The following is a 23,691-nucleotide window of genomic DNA, read 5'->3' as shown; positions in this document are numbered from 1 at the left end:
GAAATGTGCATCATACAAGCAAAGTATGTAATACTTTACCAAATGAAGTCAAATATTGCATAAATAAACATGAACTTAGTCAGTCACCCAACTTGGAAATAGAATGGAACATCATATTGTGCAACTATACTATTCCGTGTGAAGTGGAATATTATGTACATCATATTATTCCAGCTGTTAAGTACATCCACATACTATTCAACTTGCTAATAATATGAACAACATAACGTAGATTAAGAACCTACTAATTAAACTACACCCAGGTTAGGAAAACATTTGATATTAAACACTAAACCCAAATTAGGGAAATGTAAACCCTAATCTACTAGCAATCCAAATCTTCGGTACATTAAACCCACTTGTCTGAATCCGGGACGCATGCATTTATATTACTCTTAAGAAGCATTATATTCCATATACACCATACTATTTTAAATGCTACTATACGTATATTACAACCACGATTGAGTTATATCGAATACAAAGCTAATAGGGATGGGCAAGAAAATACTTAACACTAAACACTAAAACCAAGTTAGGGAAATATAAACCATATCCCATTGACATTGTTAACTTTCCAGAAGCGTTCTATTCTTAGAAACCGTACTATTTTACATGATATTATATGAATAATACAACCATGATTGAATTACAGGAAATACAAAGAGAAGGTATGGTCCCCCATCTGCAACACTTTACAAAACTGTGACGAAGTCAATATCGTCAAGTCCTCATCCTCTAATGCACTCTTGAGCACTTCAATCCAACAAAGGTTGAAGTAGTTGTCAACCTTTTTCTTTCCAATGGATTCAAAGCATGTCTCGAATAATCTACATGGAAGACCTAAATTGTCTATGCCAAACATGCACAACGAAAGTAAGAGTGTAACACGGTTAGGACATAGCAAATTATTTTGTTTGTTTATATGAAGAGTTGAATATAATTTACATGTTAGAAAGGGTGATAAAGAATGGTACAGCATACGAGACAAAAGACTTTATCACATCTGAGTGGAAGAGTCAAGCAGCCGTATGAATCTCAGATATAATAGTATAAAAACAGAAAAGTCGACCATTCCATCTCGCATAGAATAGAGCAGGTAGATATCGTGCTACGTACAAGCGCAAACAAAGTGAATTGCAATGCTATCCCACACGGAAAATTAAAATAGTATAATGTGTAATACATATATCAGATAAAACACAAGTCAAATGTATGACAGACTAAACACAATGACTAAATCACTAAACTAGGCTATTCAAATGGAAGGGAAAACACAATTCAAATGAAAGCGCATCTAAGTTGAGCAGAGTAGCAAGTGATACTATTTGAAGTGGAATAGTGTAGTTGAATAATTATACTATTTTGAGTCCATAAATTCGTGTACTGTGTAATATATATAACAAAGAAAACACAAATCGAATGTATGACAGACTAAACACAGCGACATAAACCATAAACCATACTATTCAAATGGAAGAGAAAACACAATTTAAATGGAAGCGCATCCAAGCTGAGCAGAGTAGCAAGTGATACTATCTCAAGTGGAATAGTGCAGTTGGGTACTTATACTATTTCATGTCAGATTGAATGGAGATTGGAAATATCATACTATGTCAACCCACAAAACAATTGAAATCAATTATATTCCACACAAATGAATCTAAATTGTGATTTTCAATAAAAGCCCAAAATAAAAATATATAATCATAGACGACGAGAAGATGAAGATAATCGAAGAAGAAATCTACGAACTTACAGTACTTCTGAAGATATGAGAAGAATCGACTTGGTAAAGTTGGAGAGAAATACGCCATACGATGTCGGAGGATGGCTGAAGCGGAGAAAAGTACACGATTGGAATGGAGATGGCAAATCTTTCAAAATCGGATGGAGGCGATGATGGAGCATATTGGTGCCGAAGATCTTTCCTTTTTGATAAAGTTATATATAGAAGAAACAATGGGAAGATGTGAAGAAGGATAAACCACGATCTATTTTCTGTGGTTAAATTTTTTATTTATTTATTTTTGTTAGCAGGTTACGCCGGTTAAAGAAAGAGATATTACAGTATTTATATGTATATATATATATATATGTAACGGCATCTACTGATCTGTTAGGGTAAATAGCTAGTCTTCTAATTATGGTTTTTTCATGGTTATAGGCCCTAATTTCCCTTTATTAAAATATTATAAATGTAACTAATTGTTTTTCAAAGATATATCTTGAATGAACTTCTAGTGTTCTAAAATAATCAGTTGAAAAAAGATTGTTCATAATCATAATAAACTACAATGTGTGATCAAAGATTCATTATCTTACTAAAAATTTCAAGGTATGGAGTCGGAATCCCCAAATGATATGATTTGTTATCATTTATAGAGACTAAACAAAACAAAAATATTAGTATTTATTTGAACGAATTTTCTAAGCATGCGCTCAAAATTACAATTTAAAATTTTTGCTTTGTATAAATTTTTGATAGAAATCTTCAAATATTATTAAAACTTTTGTCCAGAAATAGCACACACAAAAATTTACAAAAATGACATTCACTAAATAGTAATATTTTAAAACCAGATCATAAATCAAAAATATATATGATATGGGTAGATTTTTTTATAATACACAACTATAAATTAAAATTGTTAAATGTTTTCTTTTTAATTGTCAAAATGTTATAATAAATTTCTAAAAAAACACTACTATAAATAATTTTTTGACTTCTTATAATATTTTTTTTAATCTTACAATTCATAACTAAAAATCTATAATTTAAAAATATTTTTTTCTATTTGTTTTTTATTTTTAGGTAGTTAATTTGGTTTTATGATTATTTTTATTGAAAACTTTAATAATTAAATTCAAAATTTATATAAAATTTACAGAAAGCAAATAACAAAAGGTATATATAGTTCAAAATGTTATTCTATGTTTAAACACAATCAAACTAGGTTGAACCTAACTGAAATTACATTTTCTTTTTATTTAAAAGTTTTTCCTGTTCAATTACTGGTCAAGTCTGTTTTATAAACATTGGTAAAAATAAAATAGTGAATACATATTTTATCTATAATTATATGATTAGTTACATATATAAAGAACTAAAATTTAATAGTATGTAAATATAAAATAATATTATATATGGTTTCAGTATCTAAGATTTAGTATTTAGGGATGAAGGTTAAGGTTGGGGTTTAGGATTTTAGAAAAACTAAATCCGATGTGTTTAATGTCTATCACTTTGTCTGTACTTTTCTTCTCACATTTTTAGGCCATAGAAATTTGAAGTTTACGCTGATAGGTTGAAAATATAATATCGATTTAACAAAAACAACAAAGAATAAAAAAGAGTAAAACGAGAGAATACAAGTTTACAACTATGAATACAAATTTGTTCACACTTTACCATCATCTCCAACCTTTCTTGACACTCAAGGTTCATGGCTATTAACACGGCTATGAAGCTCCAGCATCTCTTGATGGTTAGGATCAACCGAGAGAGCCGCACGACAGTCCCGCAACGCACTACTAACATCACCATTGTGCTCGTGGAAAGCCGCCCTTAAGTGAAGTAGATGGAGATCCGCTTTGAAGGCAATAGCTCGTGATAACTCCTCAATAGCCTCCGCCTCCTTCCGACTATCCATCAACACTATCAAACACCAAACACTATCAGCAAGATGACCAAAAACAAACAAGAGCGTTACGAGTTTAGTTAGAGAAGAACCTGCGGCTCGGTAACGGTAAGGATAAACCCTGAGAGGGTCTAACCGTGTGACCATTTCAAGATCAGACTTGGCCAGCTCACGGTCGCAGTACTCTGATCTTTTCTCGTAAGCAGATGCATTGTTCTGAGCCTTTTCTATTAGTCTAGTCATTTCTTCATAAGCAGCAGCTTTATCGTTTCTAAGGAAATGGACACGAGCTAGACCCTGGTGCGCACGTGTGTGCCTCACTTTCAAAGCGTTTATATAACAATCTGCAGCTAAGTCTAGCTTCTCACAGTCCACATAGACGCTCCCAAGATTGTTTAGAGCCTATAAACAATACAAACAATATAAAGCAACTCTCAATCCGTACTAAGTGCAGAGCCGATCATGAACATAGGTTAGTGAAACATTGACCTATAACCTCCAAAAAAATTTAATTACATAAATTCTTATTAAATTATTTATAGCCTCTAAAATCTCCTGACTATGTGGTGGTGAACGAGGCGTACCTGGCCTTTCCGCAACCTATCAGAGGGGCATTTAAGAGCGTCTTCAAGAAGAGAAACAACGGTTGAAGAGCTAGACGGGTCCAGGCTAGACTCTGCCAAGGCATAAGCTTGGAGGAAGTAAGCTTCGAATGATCTCTTGATTCTAATGGACTCCTTAGCCTTTTGAAGCCCTTCTTCACAGTGACCAGTGTCGTACAAGATCCATCCTTCATACACCAGACGCTCGTGGTCACTCGAGGCGTGCTCTCTAGCTAACTGCAAGCTCCGCATCGCTGCTTCGGGACATTTCAACCTAAGGAGAAGCAACGATTGCCTGAAGTAGAGTACACCTTTACAAGCATCAGCTTCTAGCATCTGATAGATCACCGAAAGAGAACCAATGTCATCAACGTTAGACCATTTCTCATAAAGCTGCATCCAACAATCCGCAGTCGTCCAGCTCTCTACATGTTCATAGACCAGCGTCCGAAGCTGCCTCGCCGCTACTTTCCCATCAAACATTCTGTAGTCCGGACACAAAGTAAGAGCAGCCTGTATATCACGAAGAGCTGCTTCATAGTCATCCATACCGAGGTAAAGACAGAACCTGATCTCCAAGCACTCCAACGCGAGTTTAAACCCCAAGATCCTGTTGATTTCCTCCAGAGCAGCCTCAGCGTTTTGTTCAGACATTAGCTTCACAGCTCTATACATGTAAGGATAAGTCAAAGTCGGGTCAAGTTCAGTTGCTTTTTCGAGATCCTCGAGCTTCTTATCGCCTTCACAGTATAAAGACCTTTCTTGATACATCCATCCGAGAGGAGGTGAAACAGAGGAGATAACAGAGGTTAGCTTCTCGTAGCCCCAAAGCTTATGGCCTTGGATGTAACCTATCCTTGCCAAGCCAGTAGCTGAATACACGTGGCCTAGATTAAACGCGGTTTCGAATGCTTCTTCTGCTTCACGGTACTCTTTCCTCAACAGCCTTGTGCAACCTAACCGATGAAACCCTAACACTCTCTGCCGATCACTCTCCGCAAAGTCAACTACTTTCTCCAAGAAGCTCAGTGTTCTGTCGGAACGAGGATCTAAACGCATGGAGACTTCGGTTAGACAAGAGTATAAGGAGAACGAAGCTTTCCCTGCCATGGTTGAGACTTGAGATCTGTTAACACGTGTCAAAGCCTCCTCAACACGCTCATCTGTCAAACTATCAGGCAACTCGTAGAGGAAAACTTGCAGACACGACGCAGCTAGGATCGGGGAGCTCTCTTCCAGTGCAAAGTCCATTAGCTCGATGGCACATTCCATGGAGGAGACAAGACAAGCCAACTCTCTGTCGCAGGCGTCTTTGAGTCTCTCGCAGCAAAACTTGTTCGCAAAAACCAAAACTTCCAGTAAAAGATTCTTTGTAACTCCGATTAGAACATCAGCAACGCTGAAGTCTCTTACAACACGCATAGCTGAGGGGGATACATGGTTCTCTGACATGTCTATCTCATCAAGAAGCGACTCCGTGAAGCTTCCGTAAAGCATGGCGTGGAAAGGAGCCGAAAGGCTCGCGAATCTCTTTCTATCACAAGCTACTCTCTCTTCTCCTATCTTAAACACAACGTTTCTCGAAATAGAGCGCTTGGCCTTCGCAGATGCTGCCTCAGGGGAAGAAGCTGAAGTAACCGGGGAACAAGATGCAATGTCCAAAGGCACAAACTCTTCAGAATACTTACCGCAAGAAGAAAGCAACTCGGCGATGACTTCCTCTCCTTGTTTCTCGTACTTTAACCAAGACCCAAACACAACTTTCTCATGTACAGTTGTAGCTTCTTGCCAAGCTGATCGAAGGCTTCTCTGTCCAAGTTTGGTCTCTCCAAGACCTCTAAAGACTTGATACTGCAACAGATACAGACTCGACCTCTCATGTAAAGAGCAGGACTCGAGTTCTTCATGAATCTGAGCAAGAACTTCTACATAGTCAAGAGGTTTATAGTGAGGCAGTATCTGCGGCTCAGGAACTTTGATGAATGATTCTCTGCACAGTGGACTACAAAAGAAAACAAAGGTTAACTCCATAGCTTAAAGATAACCAGTAGGTAAGAGAGAAACTTACGCAGATGAAGAGGCAGAGGAAGAGAGTTTCCCTCTCTCAACTTGAAGCCATGACTGTGGATTCAAGGAATTGAGATGTGATTCTTTACTAAAAGAATCAGATGGGTAAAAGGTCCTCATCTGACATAAGAGATGAAACAAATCCCAGATCTCCAGTATAGCCAGAGGATAACCAATACACTACTTTCTTCTTTTTTTGTCTTGTCTATACAAAAAAAAAAAGTCTGAACTTTGTAGTATTACAAGATCTTCTTCCCAACACCTAAAGCTAAATCATTTCTGAACAAAACCTAAATAACATATACGGGGAAACCACAAACATCACTCAAAATCGCCATAGAACAGATACCCTTTAAGGAACAATCAGTACAGAGCACAAAGATTACAGCTTTCTCGAGAAAAACCCTAATCTTGCAGAGCATAATCTAGTGGCTCCAGGAGAACTGAAGCAAACCCAGAAAAATCAAAAAGAAACCCACAAATCTAGGATAGCTACGACATCATAAAGTGAGAGTCTTTAGCCAGTGAGACGAGAAGAGAGTGAGTAAGAGAAGCCCCCCTGAGTTGCGCGAGTTTCTGCAATTTCGAATTGAGGAAGGACAAGCCCTAGAGAGAGAGAAGTATTACAAGTTTGAGCTGAGGAGATGGAAGTGTTAGATGGAGGCTGAGAGAAGAGTGGGAAATATATTTCCAAATTCACACTTTTTCAGTACTCAGAGCTGTTTTGTGTCATTGGTACAAGGGAAAGTTTTTTTTTCCTCATGTTCTTTTTCTCTTTTGGTGAAGATCTCAACACTGAACAGTAACCATCACTATCACCTCTCTTTCTTTTTTTCAAGAGAGATCTCCACACAAAACAATAACAATTAGTTTTGGTAGTCCTTTAATTATCCAAAGCTTTTAGCTTTTATCGTCTTAATAATAACTTAGACCTTAATCTTCTATTTCTTGTTGATCAATATCCAGATTTTATTGTATACTTTCTAGATTTAGTATAATGCCGTAATAAAAAATACTTGTGATTTAAATGTTTGACTAATCGCAAATTCTCAAACAGGACTATCCAAATTTAAAATTCTTATAGTGTCGGCAAATACCAATCCTTTGTGGCAATATTAATCAAATGGTTCACCATCAAGTTGGGATGAAAATGAAACCATCGACATCCTCCGTTAGTAATACGTGGATATATCTGGAATTAAAAAAGGCCATTCCATATAGAGATATACATACTCCCTTTGTTACAAAAACAATTCATGTTTTTTGAATGTGTTACTAAAAAAATTTCCTTTTACATTTTCAATCTATACTATTATTTAAGAAGTGATTTTGCTGATTTGTCATTTTTAGGTGATTTTGTTTATTTGTCATGTTTTTATTAAGTTTTAACTAAATCATTGATTTTTTTTTAGCTAAGTCACTAATTTATCAATTTAAAAAATACCCTTACTGAATCTTATATATATTAAAACGAAATTTATTTTAATAATATTAAATTTATATGTTATTTTACAATTTAGTTAATTTTTCTTATTTGTTTTTTTATTAATTATCATATTTTTATTAGGTTTTAGACTGTTAACTAGGTTACTAATTTATTATTAGTTTTGTCATGTTCTACATTTTTAGACAATTTTGATTATTTGTGATGTTTTATTAGATTTTAACTAAATCATTAATTTTTTTTTATCTAAGTCACTAATTTATTAATTTAAAAATACCTGACTGAATCTTATATATATTAAAACGAAATTTATTTTAATAATATTAAATTTATATGTTATATTAAAATTTAGTTAGTTTTTCTTATTTTTCTTATTTTTATTAGGTTTTAGAATTTAGCTATCTTATTGACTTATTATTAGTTTCTAACTGATTCGTAAATTTGTTAATTTAAACAATACCCTTAATGAATTTTATATATAATTAAAAACAAATTTTACTGTAATCATATAAAATTTCTATGTTATATTAAATATTAAATAATTAATTCTAAAATAATATAATAAAATAATGAAAATTTTTAAAATAAGATAATTCTTATATATATTGTGTTTCTATCTGAAAACAATATTTTTATTATAAAAAGTTAAATAAAATAAGATACAAAATAAATATAATTAAATATTAGTCAAGAAAAAATATTTATATAAAGATATTTTCTAAACTATTTCTAAGATATGAACGTTTTAAAAATTAAACACAATAATAAGTATATATTTTGAAAAACAAAATTATTTAACATATACAAATACTTTGATGTTTGATTTAACCATTTGAAAACATAAATAATAACTTATTATGCTGTTTTTAGAGTAATAAGACATAAAATAATAAGCATTGATAAGAAGATTATGCCCGCAAATGCGGGCAAAACACCTAGTACAATTTTATTAAATAAGAAATGATAAATTATAAACTTTTAAAAAATTAGCTGTATTAGTTAAATTTTCATTGGTTAAAATTACGAGAAATAGTTAATCAAAGAAAAAATACATTTATAATTAAAATTACAAAGATAATATATATATAATTAAAATTTACTATGTTTTATTACTATATGTAAAACTTTAAAATATATTTTTCGAAACGAAAAGAGTACTAAACGTGGGTATAAACACCATTTTTAGAGATACATTAAATTTTTTTGTAGATACATTATTTTCTCTTATATAATAAAGAAGATCTCCAAAAAAATCTTTAAACTATTTACAGTGAAACTTCTATAAATTAATAATGTTGGGACTACACCAAAATTTATAATTTTTTATTAAGTTATAGAGATTATTAATTTATCGATATACTAATTGAACTAAAAACTCAATTTGGGATTAGAAAATTTTATTATTTCATAGAGATTTTTAGTGTATATTAATTTATAGATTATTAATTTAAATAGGTTATACTATATTTTTTTTCTTTGTAAAAGAGATTTTTAAACTTTTTATATTTGCGCAGAACTATTTATAATGTTTGGATTCTTGGTAAAACAAACAGTCAAAACATACTTTTCGACCCAAAATAAAAACTTTAAACTATTTCTTCATTTAGTAGTGTACTATGGCTTTGGTTAAATCATTATCATATTATTTATACAAAAGACATATGTCATGTGTACAGTCTATATACAGACTTATAATATGCACAACCACTTATAAATACAACTGTTAAATTGTGAAAAAAAAAGCCGATCAATAACTTTCTTTTCCTCTTCTGTTGTCGGAAAATATAAAAAGAAAAAAATATATATGTTTTTGCAGTTCATATGTTAAAAGAAGATAACATGCAAACAATTCAACACCAATTGCAACAATATTTATTCATATAATAAGATTCAGACTAAAGTGAATAATATCATCTTATAAGAAATATAGTAGGTTGGTGAAATCAAATACTCCCTTCGTTCCTAAAAGATGGTTGTTATGGAAAAAAATTGTTTTTAAAAAATGGTTGTTTTATGTTTTTTATGAAAAAATTGTAAATTTTTAAAAAATTAATTGGTTTTATTAGATTATTATTGGCCAAAAGTTATTGAAAATTGAAAATTACAGAAAACAATAAATTTATTATAGTGATTTAATGCATTTTTTTAATATATGTGAAAACAAAGTCTATCTTTTAAAAATAGAGGGAGTATGAGTTTCAAACCGAAACCGATAGGCATCTTGAGAGCTTAACTGATGTGTGGACTGAACCCAAAACAACATTGCACCGTTCAACCTTCCCCCACAGATCACTTGACGGACTCAAACGCTCCTCCAAGCTAATCACCGCACACCAAATACTCGTGTATTCCTTGTAACGCCAATTCCACTGATGCCATATAATTACCAGTTTCCCATCATGGTTAACTAACTGAATCGTTATGTAATTATTAGCACGTTCCAAGTATATATGATATAAACCATACACCACTGACCACTTTCCATTCCTTGGGTCACACCACATGAACGTACGGTCACGTTCAGCAAATATTGCACTTCCTATAACGCACCAAGGTCCATTTATACGTCCTAGACCCACAAACCCCGCCTCTTGTACCCATTTTTCTTCATTCGGATCATATGCGTAGTTCTTGTTGTTGTTGTTCATGGTGAAAGCGTATAGCCTTCCTCCACAAACCACACTTTTGTACAACTGGACGTCATCATCACTAGGAGGCTTAGGCAATGGCTTCCAAGTCTGAGTCTTCAGGTCGAAAACCTCACCCCAACTCGTCAAATATTCTTTTGTCTCTGTGCATCCTCCGATTACATATATCTTCTCATCTAAGAAATAAGACCTTGCGTGTTTCCTTGCCACCTTCATGTCGGGAGCACGACGCCACGTGTGACTCCGACAATCAAGAACTCTAACGGCTCTGGTCCGCTTGTCCTCGTTGCTTCCTCCTATCTGGTAGATTTCGGAATGGACGGCTACAGTGGTTGAGTTTAACCGGTCGGGCGAATACGAGGAAGAGAGTCTTACAGGTCGTAAACTGAATTGAACGGGTTTGAAACTTAACTGACCCTGACGGAAGTGGAGAGTGAACCAGCTATGATAGCTGGAGGGATTGGGTAGCCATAGGCCCACGTAGAGGCGAGCTTCTATGTTACCGATTAGGGATCGAGCAAAGTAGATATTTGGAGAAGAGAGAAGAGAGTTGAAGTTCTTGGAGACTAAACAGAGGGAACGGTAGTGAGATTTCGAGATCCGAGCTAAGACGTTCACAATGACGTCATCTGGAATTGATGAAAGCGATGGAGACTTCGTCTTCTTATTTTTCTTACGAGGTGGAGCTATGGGATTATTCGTCATGTGTCCTCAAGAGTTTTCTGTTTCACTGTTGTAAGTTTCGTCTTCCACTAGGTTTTAACTTTAATAAGTCGTTAAAACAACCCTATAAATAAAAGAAGATTGACCCTTTTCCTTGTTGAAAAATAAAGGGCTTTAACCTTCTTTATTTATAAGCAAGTCCCCGTATTAAAAGTAATATACCAAACTGGCATACCAAAAAAGAACACTCACTTGAACCCCGGTTTGAAGATTGGTTTGAATCTGTAATATGAACTAAAAAACATGTAAAATATAAAGATTTGACTTTTTGTTGTTGAGACTTGAGAGAGAGGCATTTACCCTTTTATTTAAAAACAAGTCCTCTCATTGAAATGAAATAGTAAATCCACCCTTTAAAAAAAGATTCAATAGAACCACCGGGGTAAATATTTATTTGAATATAATGAAGAAAGTAAATAAAATATGGTTGAAAAGATAGAGAGAGGAGAGATAAACGTTTTCTTTCTCTGGTCTCTCCCCAAATCAGCCGTCAAACCCTAGTTTTAAAATTTGATCTACTTGCTTGAGGAGGCCGAACAACACCAATAGTTGTCGGTTTCCTCCCCCCACCAGTCCATGTCTCGATCTAACCACAACCACCGTACGTCTTGACCCCCATTGCTGCTTCTTTGTCTTCGCGTCTCTGGATCTCTGCCGCGACAGTCCTAAACGGAGGCGGAAGTGTGTGCCTCTCTTCTCTGGAGCGCAGACGAGGCTGTGATAGGTCGATAAATCCGGTGTACTTGTCTCTTGCCTCCACCGGCTGTTAGCGTCAGATCTGGGTCAGATCTGAGCCCAAGACTAGGCGTTTGTTCGGGAGTGTCGCGGCCTCCTTTCTTCCTCCTTCGTCTTGCCTCCTGACAGTCCCGTGAAGTGCGAAGTCTCAAGGTTTATAGAACCTCTCCTCAGAGAATCTTACTTCTGAGAGCGACGGAATGGTGGTTCACCGTTGAGAGCCTCTTTCTCTAGCATCTAGTATCAGCTACCATGTCTCTTCCCCTGTTTGGCTTGTGCTCTCTCCTCTGTATTTTGAAGGTTTAATGCTTAGGATTTTCGAGGACAAATCCAGTGTGTCCCTTTATAGTCTTGCAGCTTGGGCTTTGTCTTGGTGGTTTTCACATGTTTAGAGAGGTCCTCAGACATCTCCTGCACTTCATTCCTAATTGCAAGCTCCGGGTGGTTCCCTTATGATAGCTTCGAAGTCTTCGCTATCTTCTGAGTTCTCTGTGTCGTGTAGCCGGTTTCGGAGAGCATTGTACCACATGCGCTTGACTATGGTTTACCTCTTGTGTTTCACTGAAGCGTCGATTCCCCTGTCTCATTCGGTAGAGAAATACCCGAAAGGCTTTTGGTTAAGGTTTCAATGAAGTCCCCCTCAGCTAGCACCGGAGCAGATTGCCAGGCCCTCTGTCGTCGCAGCTTGAGAGACCTTCGGGTTTGTCTTCAGCAAACCATCTCTGCTAAGCCTACTCCTCGTTTACCTCTTGACTCTGTCTAGATTCTTGGAAGTGCTTGTTAGGAAATTAATAGTTGATGCTTGTGCTTGTTTGTAGTTCTAAGGTTTGTTCTCATAAACAACCTTAATTAGTTCTTAGATTGATGTAATAGGTTTTTTTTAACTTTTTGCGACCTATTGCATCAGATCAGCTTTCGAGCAGATGAGATTGCAAAACACTTTGTAATCAGACTATCATTAACCTTAATGACATTTACAATTTAGCAAAAAAAAATGGTTAAAATAAAAACATTTTATCCATCACAACTCGTCGATAGAAAATAACATAAAAGGATATTGACTGGAAAATTGGTTGTTGGTGGTTGGTAATAACTTATGATTTTATGTAGAGATCAGTTCATGCTCCCTTAAATAAAACCAGCACTATAATTTCGAAGCTTTATAGTTGTACTAATAAATCAAATGAAATCAGTGGTTACGTCATTTCAAGAAAGACAAAATATGCTTTTATCTGATTCTGCAATTAATGTGGTTCCTAGCGGATCACTAACACGTAGACAAATCGTTTAAGAAAATGCCACTCTTTAGGATCGACTCATACAGTTATGTCTTAGCTAAATCTATGAATCCCATTAGCATCATCCAATTTTACTCCACATAATCAAAAATCAATCGTTTGTGTATACATTGAATCTACTGTGAAGTAAAAGCCCAAATTCCTGGCCCACACAAAGTCCAGCAACGTTTGAAGACCTGCACAAAGAAAAGGAAAACGTTAGATAGTTTCTAATATTCTTCTCGTGTCGGTTAACTAAATTGTTAACGCAATTAGGAAAAGGAAAGCCAAGGTCGGTGGCTGGAGTTATAAATAGAGAAGTAGTCAAGGCTTTAATATTATCCGAAACAGAAGTAGAACAAAGAGGGAGTCGGGAGAGAGGTCGGATAGAAGAAATTTAAGAGACATTGTTCGAGTCATGTCGCTTCGGGATAGAGTTTCTTTGATCTCTCATATTCTTTGTTGTGTCTTTTCAATTGAGCGCTTAGAGCGTTTGTGTAAACCCTTTGATTGATAGTGGAAGTTGTGGGAGACGGTTCCCACCCCAGAGGTACCGCAAGGGAACTGGGTTAAAAATCTTGTGTCGTTATTTAGTTAAGCAATCAGAAAAAGATCGATAAATTCCTAACAAGTGGTATCAGAGCAATCCAGGTTTTGATTGCGGGTATTAAAGAAATCAAGGAGTTTGAACAGAATCGCAAAGAAGAAAAGACAACGGGACCTATCTATTCTTCAAGAAATCTGCGATCCATCGTCTCCAAGATTCAAGGTTGAAAGATCAAAGGGTAAAAGCACAAGGCGAAGCAGTAACATTCATCTCAAAGGAGTTGAACAAGGTCGGTATCGAAAGTCTTCCTAACAAGGTTGGAAGTTAGGCGGCGGGTTCCATTACTCATGGCGGTACGAAGTGTGTTCACGGATCTACCGAAAAAGTTTAAATCAAGGTGGAGATGATGTTAGAGCTTCAAGAAAGATACGGTAGTGTTTCGTGATCGTTCGGAAGAAGTCGACGAAAGAGCCATGATGAAGGGCTAAAGGAAGTTAAGGTGTAGGAGAGTGCTTTCGTTCTCAAAGTTAACTCGCAAATATGTGACATGGGTCTTGTGTCGATAGTCTTTCTAACACGGGAGTTAGACGGCGTGTCCTATTTGAGTTTAAATAGCGGCACAAGATGGGCACATGTTATGTTTGCTGGAGGAGGAGAATTCAAGACAAGAGAAAAGGAGTTCTGTTACGTCACAGTACGGTTGTCACAAGACTGATGGGCTGTTCGTATGTGAAGCAGATTCTAGAGAAGTGAAAGGTTCTTGGACGTCTACTGGCATTAAAAGATGGTATATGTAGCTACAAGAAGGTGATAACATGTGTTTAAAGCCTGACACAAATGTTAAATATAATGCCATGGTTACACAAGGTTATGAATCAAGAGAAGCAGTGAGAAAAAAAAAAATTCAGAAAAGACATAAGTAACTTTGAAGGATCCAAGTTCCAAGTGGAGTTATTAATATTACAAGGCTGTAATACATGTTCAAGATAGAATTGTGATTCCAGGTGGAGCTACAAAGTTAGGGGGTGTCTCGGTTGTCTTAAAGTGCAAAGACATAATCTGAGTAGAAGGTTTATCAGCTCATTAGGCGTGAGTTTGAGAAGAGAACAGTAACTGCTTGAGTATGATTCAAAGGGAGTAGGCATGTGAAGAAGACATAGGTCCAAGAAGATGTAAAGATGTCTACAGGTTCAAGCATGATGATGTTGCAACAAGATTAAAGAGAAAGCTTTCACGAGAGAGCGGGTGCTTGATGATGGTAACTGACATCTAGAAATCAGTGTTGCCGTAAGAAGGATACGAACACAGGGAAGCTCAAGTAAAGCTAAAGAAAGAAAAAAAAAACTAGCGGTGAGGCTAAGGACTGTTAGTACGGCTGTTTAAACAAGAAGCTTGGATCATGGTTTGTGTCGAAAGTCTATCTAGCAGGTTTCATAGCTTGATGGCGTGTTCTGTTAGTATTAACGGCGGTACAAAGAGGAGTCCGAAGCTGTTGGGTTTAAACAGAAGGCCCAATGGTTTTGAATCAGGGATTGCTTTCAGGTTTAAAGCATGTACGGTTCAGGTTTAATGCAATTGATTCAAGGAAGAAATTGATTCTAAGATCAAGTGCACATGATAAGAATCTTATATCAAAGGGAATCAAGTTGCAAGGGGTCGAAGTGATTGATAGTTTGTTAAAGAAAAAACAAACAAAATAAGGTTTTGAGAAAGGTTACCTACGAAAGGTACAAAGTTGTGGAGAAGCGATATGGGCTTCAGGTGGAGCAGCTGGAAGAAAAGCACAAGAAATTGCTTCAGGTGGAGCAGCTGCAGAAAAAAAAAAATCAAAAGAAACTAAAGCAAGCGTTTCAGAGTCTAAAACTTTCAAAGAGACAAGGCAAGAGAGCAGTCTAAAAGTTTTGGAGAAGAGATTACTTTGAGTCTGAAGATACAGAACATGGATCATCATGAGCAGCACAGGAGCGAGTAGCTAGAGGAGCTGCGAGAAGATGAAACTGCAGTAGATGGACACAGGTCTGTTGTTCGTCCAAGAAAGCTGAAAAGTAGAAATCATACACATTATGATTTCAGGATTCTGAGAGTCGAAGGGATAAGACGTTGAGAATATAATACATGTAAAAGAGGTTACCTAGAGTTATCAGAACAGCTGAGGAGACGCAGTGGTTCGTCGGAGAAGCTGTAAAGAGAAAACAAGCTTCACCAGAGGCACAGACATGGATTATTCGGGTATCTCAGGTTTAAGGTTGTCTGCGTTTGCTTCAGAACGTGGTGGTGATAGATGATTCACCGTAAGAGCCGTGGATTCTGGCCAGAAATAATTACGGTTCATTCTCGAAGCAAGCAAAGAAGAGACTAAGGGCAAGCAGAATTCTTCACACAAAGAGATGAAAGGAGCTTGAAAATATCTGAGATTACAAAGGGTCGGCATCAGAGGATTATGCCAGAAGATGCAAGGATTGCATCAAAACTTCATTATCAAGGGAAAGAACCAAAGGATGTTAGGGATGGCTGGTTTTGAGAAGAACCGGATCAAGTTATATTTTTCACCATAGGGAAGGCATGCGTGAGGGAGAGTCGCGAACTCTCTCATGCTCATAAACCCAAGGTGGAGTCACTTGCTATGGAGGTTGACATCAATGGAAAATTCGCCATCAGGAGAAGAGACGCAAAACAGAGTTCATAGCCATGGAAGTTGCAGGATTACATTGAGAAGCACCGAGCTCAAGCTTTCTCAGCCAAAGATGGAGATGTTTTCCTCAGAGGTAGATGGCGGAGCGAACACCGGAGTTATGACACAAATGCAGTTTGTCGGTTTTGCTGATATTGGAAAGGAGTTGGTTCGTCGGGAAACATCAAAGGGATTCGCAAGAGATTTTATTTCTGTGAGGATGAGGATGAGAAGTATAAGATACTTATGGCAACTCTCTGGGCATTGAATTTAACTGGAGAAGGAACTCGGCGAAGTCATTACCAGTTCGTGTCTCAAGATCGAAGAAGAAGGTGCAGATTGATTCATCGGCTAAAGCTTAACGGGGAAGAAGAAGAGTAAAGTAAAATTGGGACATTTGGTGTTTAGAAGAATATGGGCTTTTAGGTGGAGATTGTGAAGTAAAAGCCCAAATTCCTGGCCCACACAAAGTCCAGCAACGTTTGAAGACCTGCACAAAGAAAAGGAAAACGTTAGATAGTTTCTAATATTCTTCTCGTGTCGGTTAACTAAATTGTTAACGCAATTAGGAAAAGAAAAGCCAAGGTCGGTGGCTGGAGTTATAAATAGAGAAGTAGTCAAGGCTTTAATATTATCCGAAACAGAAGTAGAACAAAGAGGGAGTCGGGAGAGAGGTCGGGTAGAAGAAACTTAGGAGACATTGTTCGAGTCATGTCGCTCCGGGATAGAGTTTCTTTGATCTCTCATATTCTTTGTTGTGTATTTTCAATTGAGCGCTTAGAGCGTTTGTGTAAACCCTTTGATTGATAGTGGAAGTTGTGGGAGACAGTTCCCACCCCAGAGGTACCGCAAGGGAACTGGGTTAAAAATCTTGTGTCGTTATTTAGTTAAGCAATCAGAAAAAGATCGATAAATTCCTAACATCTACTCTCTTTAGATTCATCAAATCTACTCCACATGATAAACAAATCAGGAGTAAGTCTAAGGGACATGTATATGATATCAAAATTTTAAATATAAGTAACATGTACATAGATTCTAAGAACATGTAGTCAAGGTGGCGGAGCCACATAGACACTAATAAAAATCTACCGCATAGCCACGACAGTCCCACTACAAACCCGTGGCTGTAAAAAAAAAGCCACGACCACGCCACGTTACAGCCACGAAAGAAACATAGCCACAGAAAATACGAAACATAGCCACGAACTGGTCACGAAAATAATTCGTGGGTGCAATAGCCAGAGTATAGCAACAAAATCATGCGTGGCTGAGAAGTAGCCACGAACGTACCACGACGTTTATCGTGGCTAGTTTTTTTTTGTTTTTTTCTGCCGACGTTAAAAAGCGAATAAATGTACGAACCCACGCTTTCATCGTGGCTAAAGCGTGGTTAGTAGTAGCTTTTACAGTTCGAAACACAGAAAAATTAGTGTGTCAGCGATATTTTTACTAGCCACGAAATTGTAGTGACTGTAATGTGGCTATTTTCTAAAATATATACATTAACCGTGAGACATTTATAGTTCTTTAACCAAATTTTCCAAAAAAACTATGTATTTCTACTTTGATTCAAGGGAATGGATGGATCAAAGGATTGATCCTGAGAGTAATTCTGTTTCAGAAGTGTTTCTTGAAGGCATTAACGCATTTCTTCAATTTGCGTGTAATCAAGCGGATTACGAAGAGCGGCAAATGTTATTGTGTCAGTGTGCTCGATGCAAAAATGTGAAGCAATGAGATGCAAAAGTTGTCTCAACACATCTATTCTTATACGGTTTTAAGGGAAATTACTACGTTTGAACGAGTCATGGAGAGAAATTCTACACCATTGGTGAGAGTTCTGGAGCGAATCATTCAACGGGCGAAGAGGAAATGTGGGAAAATCCTACTTGGGATGCTCAAGAAGTTCACTACCAGAGTAATCCCGAAGTACCAGCGGACATTGCGCCGGAACCTATTGAAGAGATGGAGGTAACATAGCCATATCGTGATAGTGTTTTTCAAGCATTTGAAGCAGCCAGTCAACCTCTCTATGAAGGATGTGCAGACGGAATAACTCAGTTGTCTCTCGCTTCACGGATGATGAAAATGAAGACGGATTATAATTTGGCGGAAGCTTGTGTAGATGAGATTTCTGAAGTTTTTTAAAAAATGCTTCAGCAGCCAAATAATGCTCCAGCAACATATTACGAGACAAAGAAACTGACACGAGGGCTTAGGTTACCCCTACATAAGATTGATGTTTGCGTGAAGAATTGTATGCTATTTTGGAAGGAAGATGCGAATTTGGTTTCTTGTAAGTTTTGCAAAGAAGATCGCTACTATCCGAACAATGGAAAAGGAAAAAACAAGCCAAAGCAGAGAATGTTTTACTTGCCTATTGCAGATCGTTTGAAACGTCTTTACCAACTCGAGGCGACAACTTCCAATATGCGGTGATATAAGGAGCATGTGACTCCGGAAGGCGAAATTTCGTGGCTAGGACGTAGCCACGGTCCACACGGGGCTAAACCGTGGTTAAAAGAGCCACGAAAACATCGTGGTTAAACCGTGGCTAATAAGCCACACAAAGCCACAATTGTTCCTAGTCACGAAGCTATAGCCACAGTAGTTTCTCAACATAGAATCGTGGCCAGTAATCAGATAGCCACGGTTTTTGGCTTATTTACCCACGATTTTTTAGTGGCTTGCTTGTGGCTATGCGGTGTATTTTTACTAGTGAGACTAAGTTGGGGACCACTGAACCCAACAAAATTTAAAATTTTAGTGTAAGTTATTAAAACTCAAGCTATAAGCTCCCACTCTAAATATTTAAGTTTAGTGTTGATGACCCCAACAAATATATATTCTTGCTAAGGTTTTAGTTCAGGTAAAATGTGAGTTGAAAATTTTCTATCTTTAAAATATTATATATAGAAATATACATTTATTTTATGAAAATTAACCTATCGAACTACCACTAAAATAAACTTACAAGTCTACAACCATGATAAGATCAAAGCTGGAAGATGACTAAATCACCGTACAGTATATCATTTGCTACGTTTTAAGAATCAAAAGTGTTGTTTCATCTGATAAGCTACAGAAGTGGACATGTTAGAAGGCAGCGTGTAAACTCAAATGAAAAGAAACAGCTTAACAAACCTTGAAGTCAGAATCTAGAAAAAGCTTTACAACAGTCAGAAGAATGTATAATCTTAACACACATGAATACAATCATATGGTATGATACGAAGCAGAGTTACGCATAATCTACGAAGCTCACATTTTGCATTGGATAGGCAAGCACAAACTATATATGAAGCTCGTTAAAAGGCAAGTAGCAAACACAAAAAGTAATCTATTGTGCAAATAACTAAAAGTCTAGAAGAAAAGAGCATCAGATAAGTACCTACACAAGCAGCAGCAGGAAGAAGCAAAACAAATCAATCATCAGTTCCATCAGTCCTTCAGTACCAACATGATCTTGGTTAGGCACTAACTCTTGTCCCATATGACGCTGCACAAGTCACGAAAGATCAGACATAATCATGATTAGTCTTCCAACTTTTGTTATTAATTATATTATTTTTAACTAGGTGATTTTTAAAAAAAAATTACAAAATAACTAAACCGTAATAATTAGTTAATATTTTTATACAGTTAGCAATATTTTAAAAAGACTTAAAATTATTTATGTTTTTACTTCAAATAATTTATTATATTATGATATACAAGTGTTCACAACCAAAATGAGTACAATATCCATTATTCCATTGTCGTCTTCAAGTGTAAGAAATTAGGTTTGTCGATGAAGATGTGGTAACTGACGACATGGAAGGCTTACCTAGACCACCTCTGCCTCTCTCGCACAGATTCATGTTTCAATGTTTTAGTGATTAGTGTTACTTTTTTGTGACTTTATATGTATCCATCTCTGGTTTGAAAATTTTCCCAAGGAGTAGAAACAATGAAACATTTGTTCATAAAAGTAAAAGTCCACTTCCAAGTTGGAACAATACTTAACCTTATCAGCAACTTCAGTTATCTATGGATCGATCGGAAGAAACTGAATTTATTTAATGATTACTGCTACTAGGACAGGTGAGTCTAATCCAATTACATCTTACTAAGTTATTTTACACCTCACAGAAAGATAGGTAAGGTGTTAAGGAAGAAGGTGCTTTATGTTGTAAAGAAGGATGCTTCACCTGTGCAATGGTCAGCCAGACTAAACTCAATTTTGTCAAAAAGTATCTGTATGGTTCATATCAAGTTATCTCATATATAGATATAACACTATCCACATCAGAGGCCTTGCAATCTTCCTCAACTAAACACACTTGGCCATTTGTCAATTACTTTATTTTTCCAAGTTAGGATTTTAAAATTTCAGATTGGGGATAATGTGTCAATTCAGGAAAAGTTTAAAGTGTGTTTTTGCAATCATTGTCAAAGTTTATTTTTGCTTTGTTTTTTTAGAAAATGAATATTGCCTGAGACTCTCATAGCCTCGTAGGGATGAAACAAAAACAAAACAAACCAAACCGAAATATATGTCTCAACTATTGGCATAAAGTTTTTATTAACCCAAACAGAACCGAAAATCAGAAGTGTTTATTAGTTTGTTAAAAAAATTAAATTAAACTAAATCAAACACAAACTAAACCAAACTAATTTTTATTGATTTTGGTTTAAACTTTTAGAACCAAACAAACAAAACCGAATTCAACTGAACCCGAACTGCCAATTCCTAGACTTTGATGTCCACGGAAAGCATAGTGAAGGGTGTACTGGATCAGTGGATAAAAAGAAGTGACATTAAGCATCTACTTATTTTTATTATCACTCCAGCAAATATGTACAGACACGTAGAAGCACTGCGAAAGCGAGATGACATACAGAAAAAGAAAGGAAAAAAAAAACAGAGACGTATTCACAACACACACACACACAGAGAACAAACTCATACACGCACAAACACACACAAAAAGAGAACCTCTTTAGGCCTACAAACGGAAGAAACACGAACTCTGCATGCAAGGAAGGACCACTTGATTGATGTGTCGTCTAAACGAAAGCGTGTTGGGGAGCTACTCTGTTCTTTTTCTTCTTCTATCTCTCATTTGAGTTAGAGATTAGAGATCACAGGCCGTAAGTAGGAGGAGAGTTCCTTGGTCCATTCTCTGATCCTGCTCCCTTATCGAACGCGTCCGACGTCGACCTTCTCCTAAACCGAAAGGGTTCCTTTCCTCCTGCGTTTGCTCCGTTAACATTCCCAAAGGTTCAAAGTTCGTTAGTACGAAAATTCATATATACATTCACTTCAAACCATAACATGTCTTAAAGTCCAAATCTATGACCAAGTCTTTTAAGGGGACATGAACAGCCACGAAAATAGTATGTTACGTATATATCACAACATTTGACAAGATATGGTTCGCCTAATTCAACAAATTTAATTTTCAAAAAAAAATAATTCAACAAAGAATAATCAACGATATCATAGGTGGAGTTCACTGTGTCACATCTCATCTTATCAAGGAGCATGCTGCATGCAGCATCACATAAGCCACAGTGTCAACATGCTACCTCCTATCAGAGTTTTTTTTACCGTATGGACGAAACTACCCTTAAACGTAATCAGTGATTGTACTATTTCACCTAACCAAATGATTAACAGAAACAAAGTGGTAACTAATAAAACTCACCAGAGAAAGGAGATACCGGCGGAGTTGAACCGGCCGGTGAAACCGGAGCTGAACCGCCTTGGTATCCTGGTGGTTTTATTATCATGATGCTGCGTGTTACCTTCACGGCCTCCTCTGGTGATACTTCACCGTACGATCTCACGCTTCCACCGTCCGATTGATCTATAAGAACACCAGATCGAAGATCAGGCCATTGATACTATTTTTTCACGTTAAAGATTTATTAATTTTTATATTTTCAGTTATAAATAATGATCAACCACCGGTTCAAGATAGCAAAAACACGGCGTACCATTGCCGGAGCTAGGCCGGAAACTGAAGGTATGGTGTCTCCGAAGCTTGCCAAGGCCGTTATCTGGCCGAGGACCAGCGACGGTATCATCCCAGAGATGATCTAGTAAGCCCATGAATCAAATCAACCCTAATAGTTTTCAAGAATCTGCAAATTTTTTTGGTCGCGAGTTATGTTTCTTTCTTCTCACAAGCGTTGCAGAGAGTAATGGTTTTAAAGACGATAGGGATGATCTCGTCCGTTGATCTTAATCTGACGTGGCGCTCGGATCTTTCTTCTCACAAACGTTGCAGAGAGTAACAACTTTAAAGGCGATAGGGGAGATCTCGTCCGTTGATCTTAGTCGGACGTGGCGCTTGGATCTGAGCTCTCGCAAGGTGGATAAGGTCGATTGGAGAGTCAGAATTTCGTCTCACGTGCCCGCATCTCTCGCTTTCAGTTTATTTACGGTGTTACCCTTATCTTTATCTAGTTCGAGATCAAAATACCACCCCGATTTCCGGTTATTTACACTGCTACCCTTTCCTAGAATCTTAGCCGCCAGCAACAATCGGACGATATATGGGCTTATCTTTTCTGGACGCATTAATAGGCCCAATAAGACTATGGAACAGTTTGTTTTTGTTTACAGAGAGCACCACAAAATTTTGATTAGTGTCAACTGAGCCCTCTGTGTCCTTGTGCAAAACTCCGAATCTGATACAAGCTTGTTTGTAGCACGACCTAAATGCTCTAATTGCTGAAAAAATAGTTAAGTTGGAGAAAGAATTAATTAAACTGCGAAACATTTAAAATTTGCGAAATGATGGAAATACATATTAAATTAGTTTAAACTATTTTATATGGTATTCGATTTGTTACAATAAATACAAATATCAATAATTAAACTAATTATTACAAAATATGAAAACAATTAAATTTATTAAAAATATTTTAGTTCTCCTCATAAAAATGTAGCTTATTTTTCAATATATTTAATACTCCCTCTGTTTTTTAAAGATACATATTCTAGACTTTTCACATATATTAAGAAATCACATTAAAAATGCATTGATTTTTGTGAATAACAATTTTCCATAATCTTTAACCAATAAAAATCTAATAAACACAATTAATTTTCTTGAAGTTAACAGATTTTCATTAAATAATACATTGAAAAAGTAAAAAATGTATCTTTTTAAAACAAATTTTTTCCTAGAACATGAATCTTTAAAAAACAGAGGGAGAAATAGATTAACATTTAGTAATATACAAATTATAATATAACTTATTTACAATATAACTATTTATCATTTAAAAAAAATTGTTGCTATGTATTTTAAAATTTAAGATAGTATTAACATATAATTTA

The 23,691-nt window shown here is 36.2% G+C and overlaps 3 protein-coding genes across 5 annotated transcripts; all 3 read right to left on the bottom strand.

The window, feature by feature from the left end:
* Positions 1–3,285: 3,285 nt before the first annotated feature.
* Positions 3,286–7,168, bottom strand: LOC108848062 (ETO1-like protein 1). The gene is made up of 4 exons (XM_018621469.2): positions 6,312–7,168; positions 4,226–6,245; positions 3,734–4,043; positions 3,286–3,658 (listed from the first exon to the last, which is right to left on the bottom strand). The coding sequence occupies exons 1-4, from the start codon at positions 6,428–6,430 to the stop codon at positions 3,438–3,440; spliced, it is 2,670 nt and encodes an 889-aa protein (XP_018476971.1). The 5' UTR covers positions 6,431–7,168; the 3' UTR covers positions 3,286–3,437.
* Positions 7,169–9,952: 2,784 nt separating this feature from the next.
* Positions 9,953–11,107, bottom strand: LOC108844832 (putative F-box/kelch-repeat protein At4g35120). Its single transcript, XM_018618122.2, has one exon. It carries the CDS (start codon positions 11,105–11,107, stop codon positions 9,953–9,955), a length of 1,155 nt encoding a protein of 384 aa, XP_018473624.2.
* Positions 11,108–21,153: 10,046 nt separating this feature from the next.
* LOC108844469 (dormancy-associated protein homolog 3) lies at positions 21,154–22,537 on the bottom strand. Of its 3 annotated transcripts, none has more exons than XM_056995637.1 (3): positions 22,341–22,537; positions 22,050–22,210; positions 21,154–21,604 (listed from the first exon to the last, which is right to left on the bottom strand). In XM_056995637.1, the coding sequence occupies exons 1-3, from the start codon at positions 22,453–22,455 to the stop codon at positions 21,476–21,478; spliced, it is 405 nt and encodes a 134-aa protein (XP_056851617.1). In that variant the 5' UTR covers positions 22,456–22,537; the 3' UTR covers positions 21,154–21,475. The 3 variants fall into 3 exon arrangements, with proteins under 3 accessions (XP_056851617.1, XP_056851618.1, XP_018473234.1); XM_056995638.1 differs by having other exon boundaries at positions 21,154–21,601; positions 22,049–22,210; positions 22,341–22,536; XM_018617732.2 differs by having other exon boundaries at positions 21,154–21,592; positions 22,049–22,210; positions 22,341–22,535.
* Positions 22,538–23,691: the final 1,154 nt, after the last annotated feature.

This window comes from Raphanus sativus, unplaced genomic scaffold, assembly GCF_000801105.2.
Source record: "Raphanus sativus cultivar WK10039 unplaced genomic scaffold, ASM80110v3 Scaffold0014, whole genome shotgun sequence".
NCBI lineage: Eukaryota > Viridiplantae > Streptophyta > Magnoliopsida > Brassicales > Brassicaceae > Raphanus > Raphanus sativus.
The sequence above is the reverse complement of the archived record's forward strand: the minus strand, read 5'-3'. Positions and strand labels throughout refer to the sequence as shown.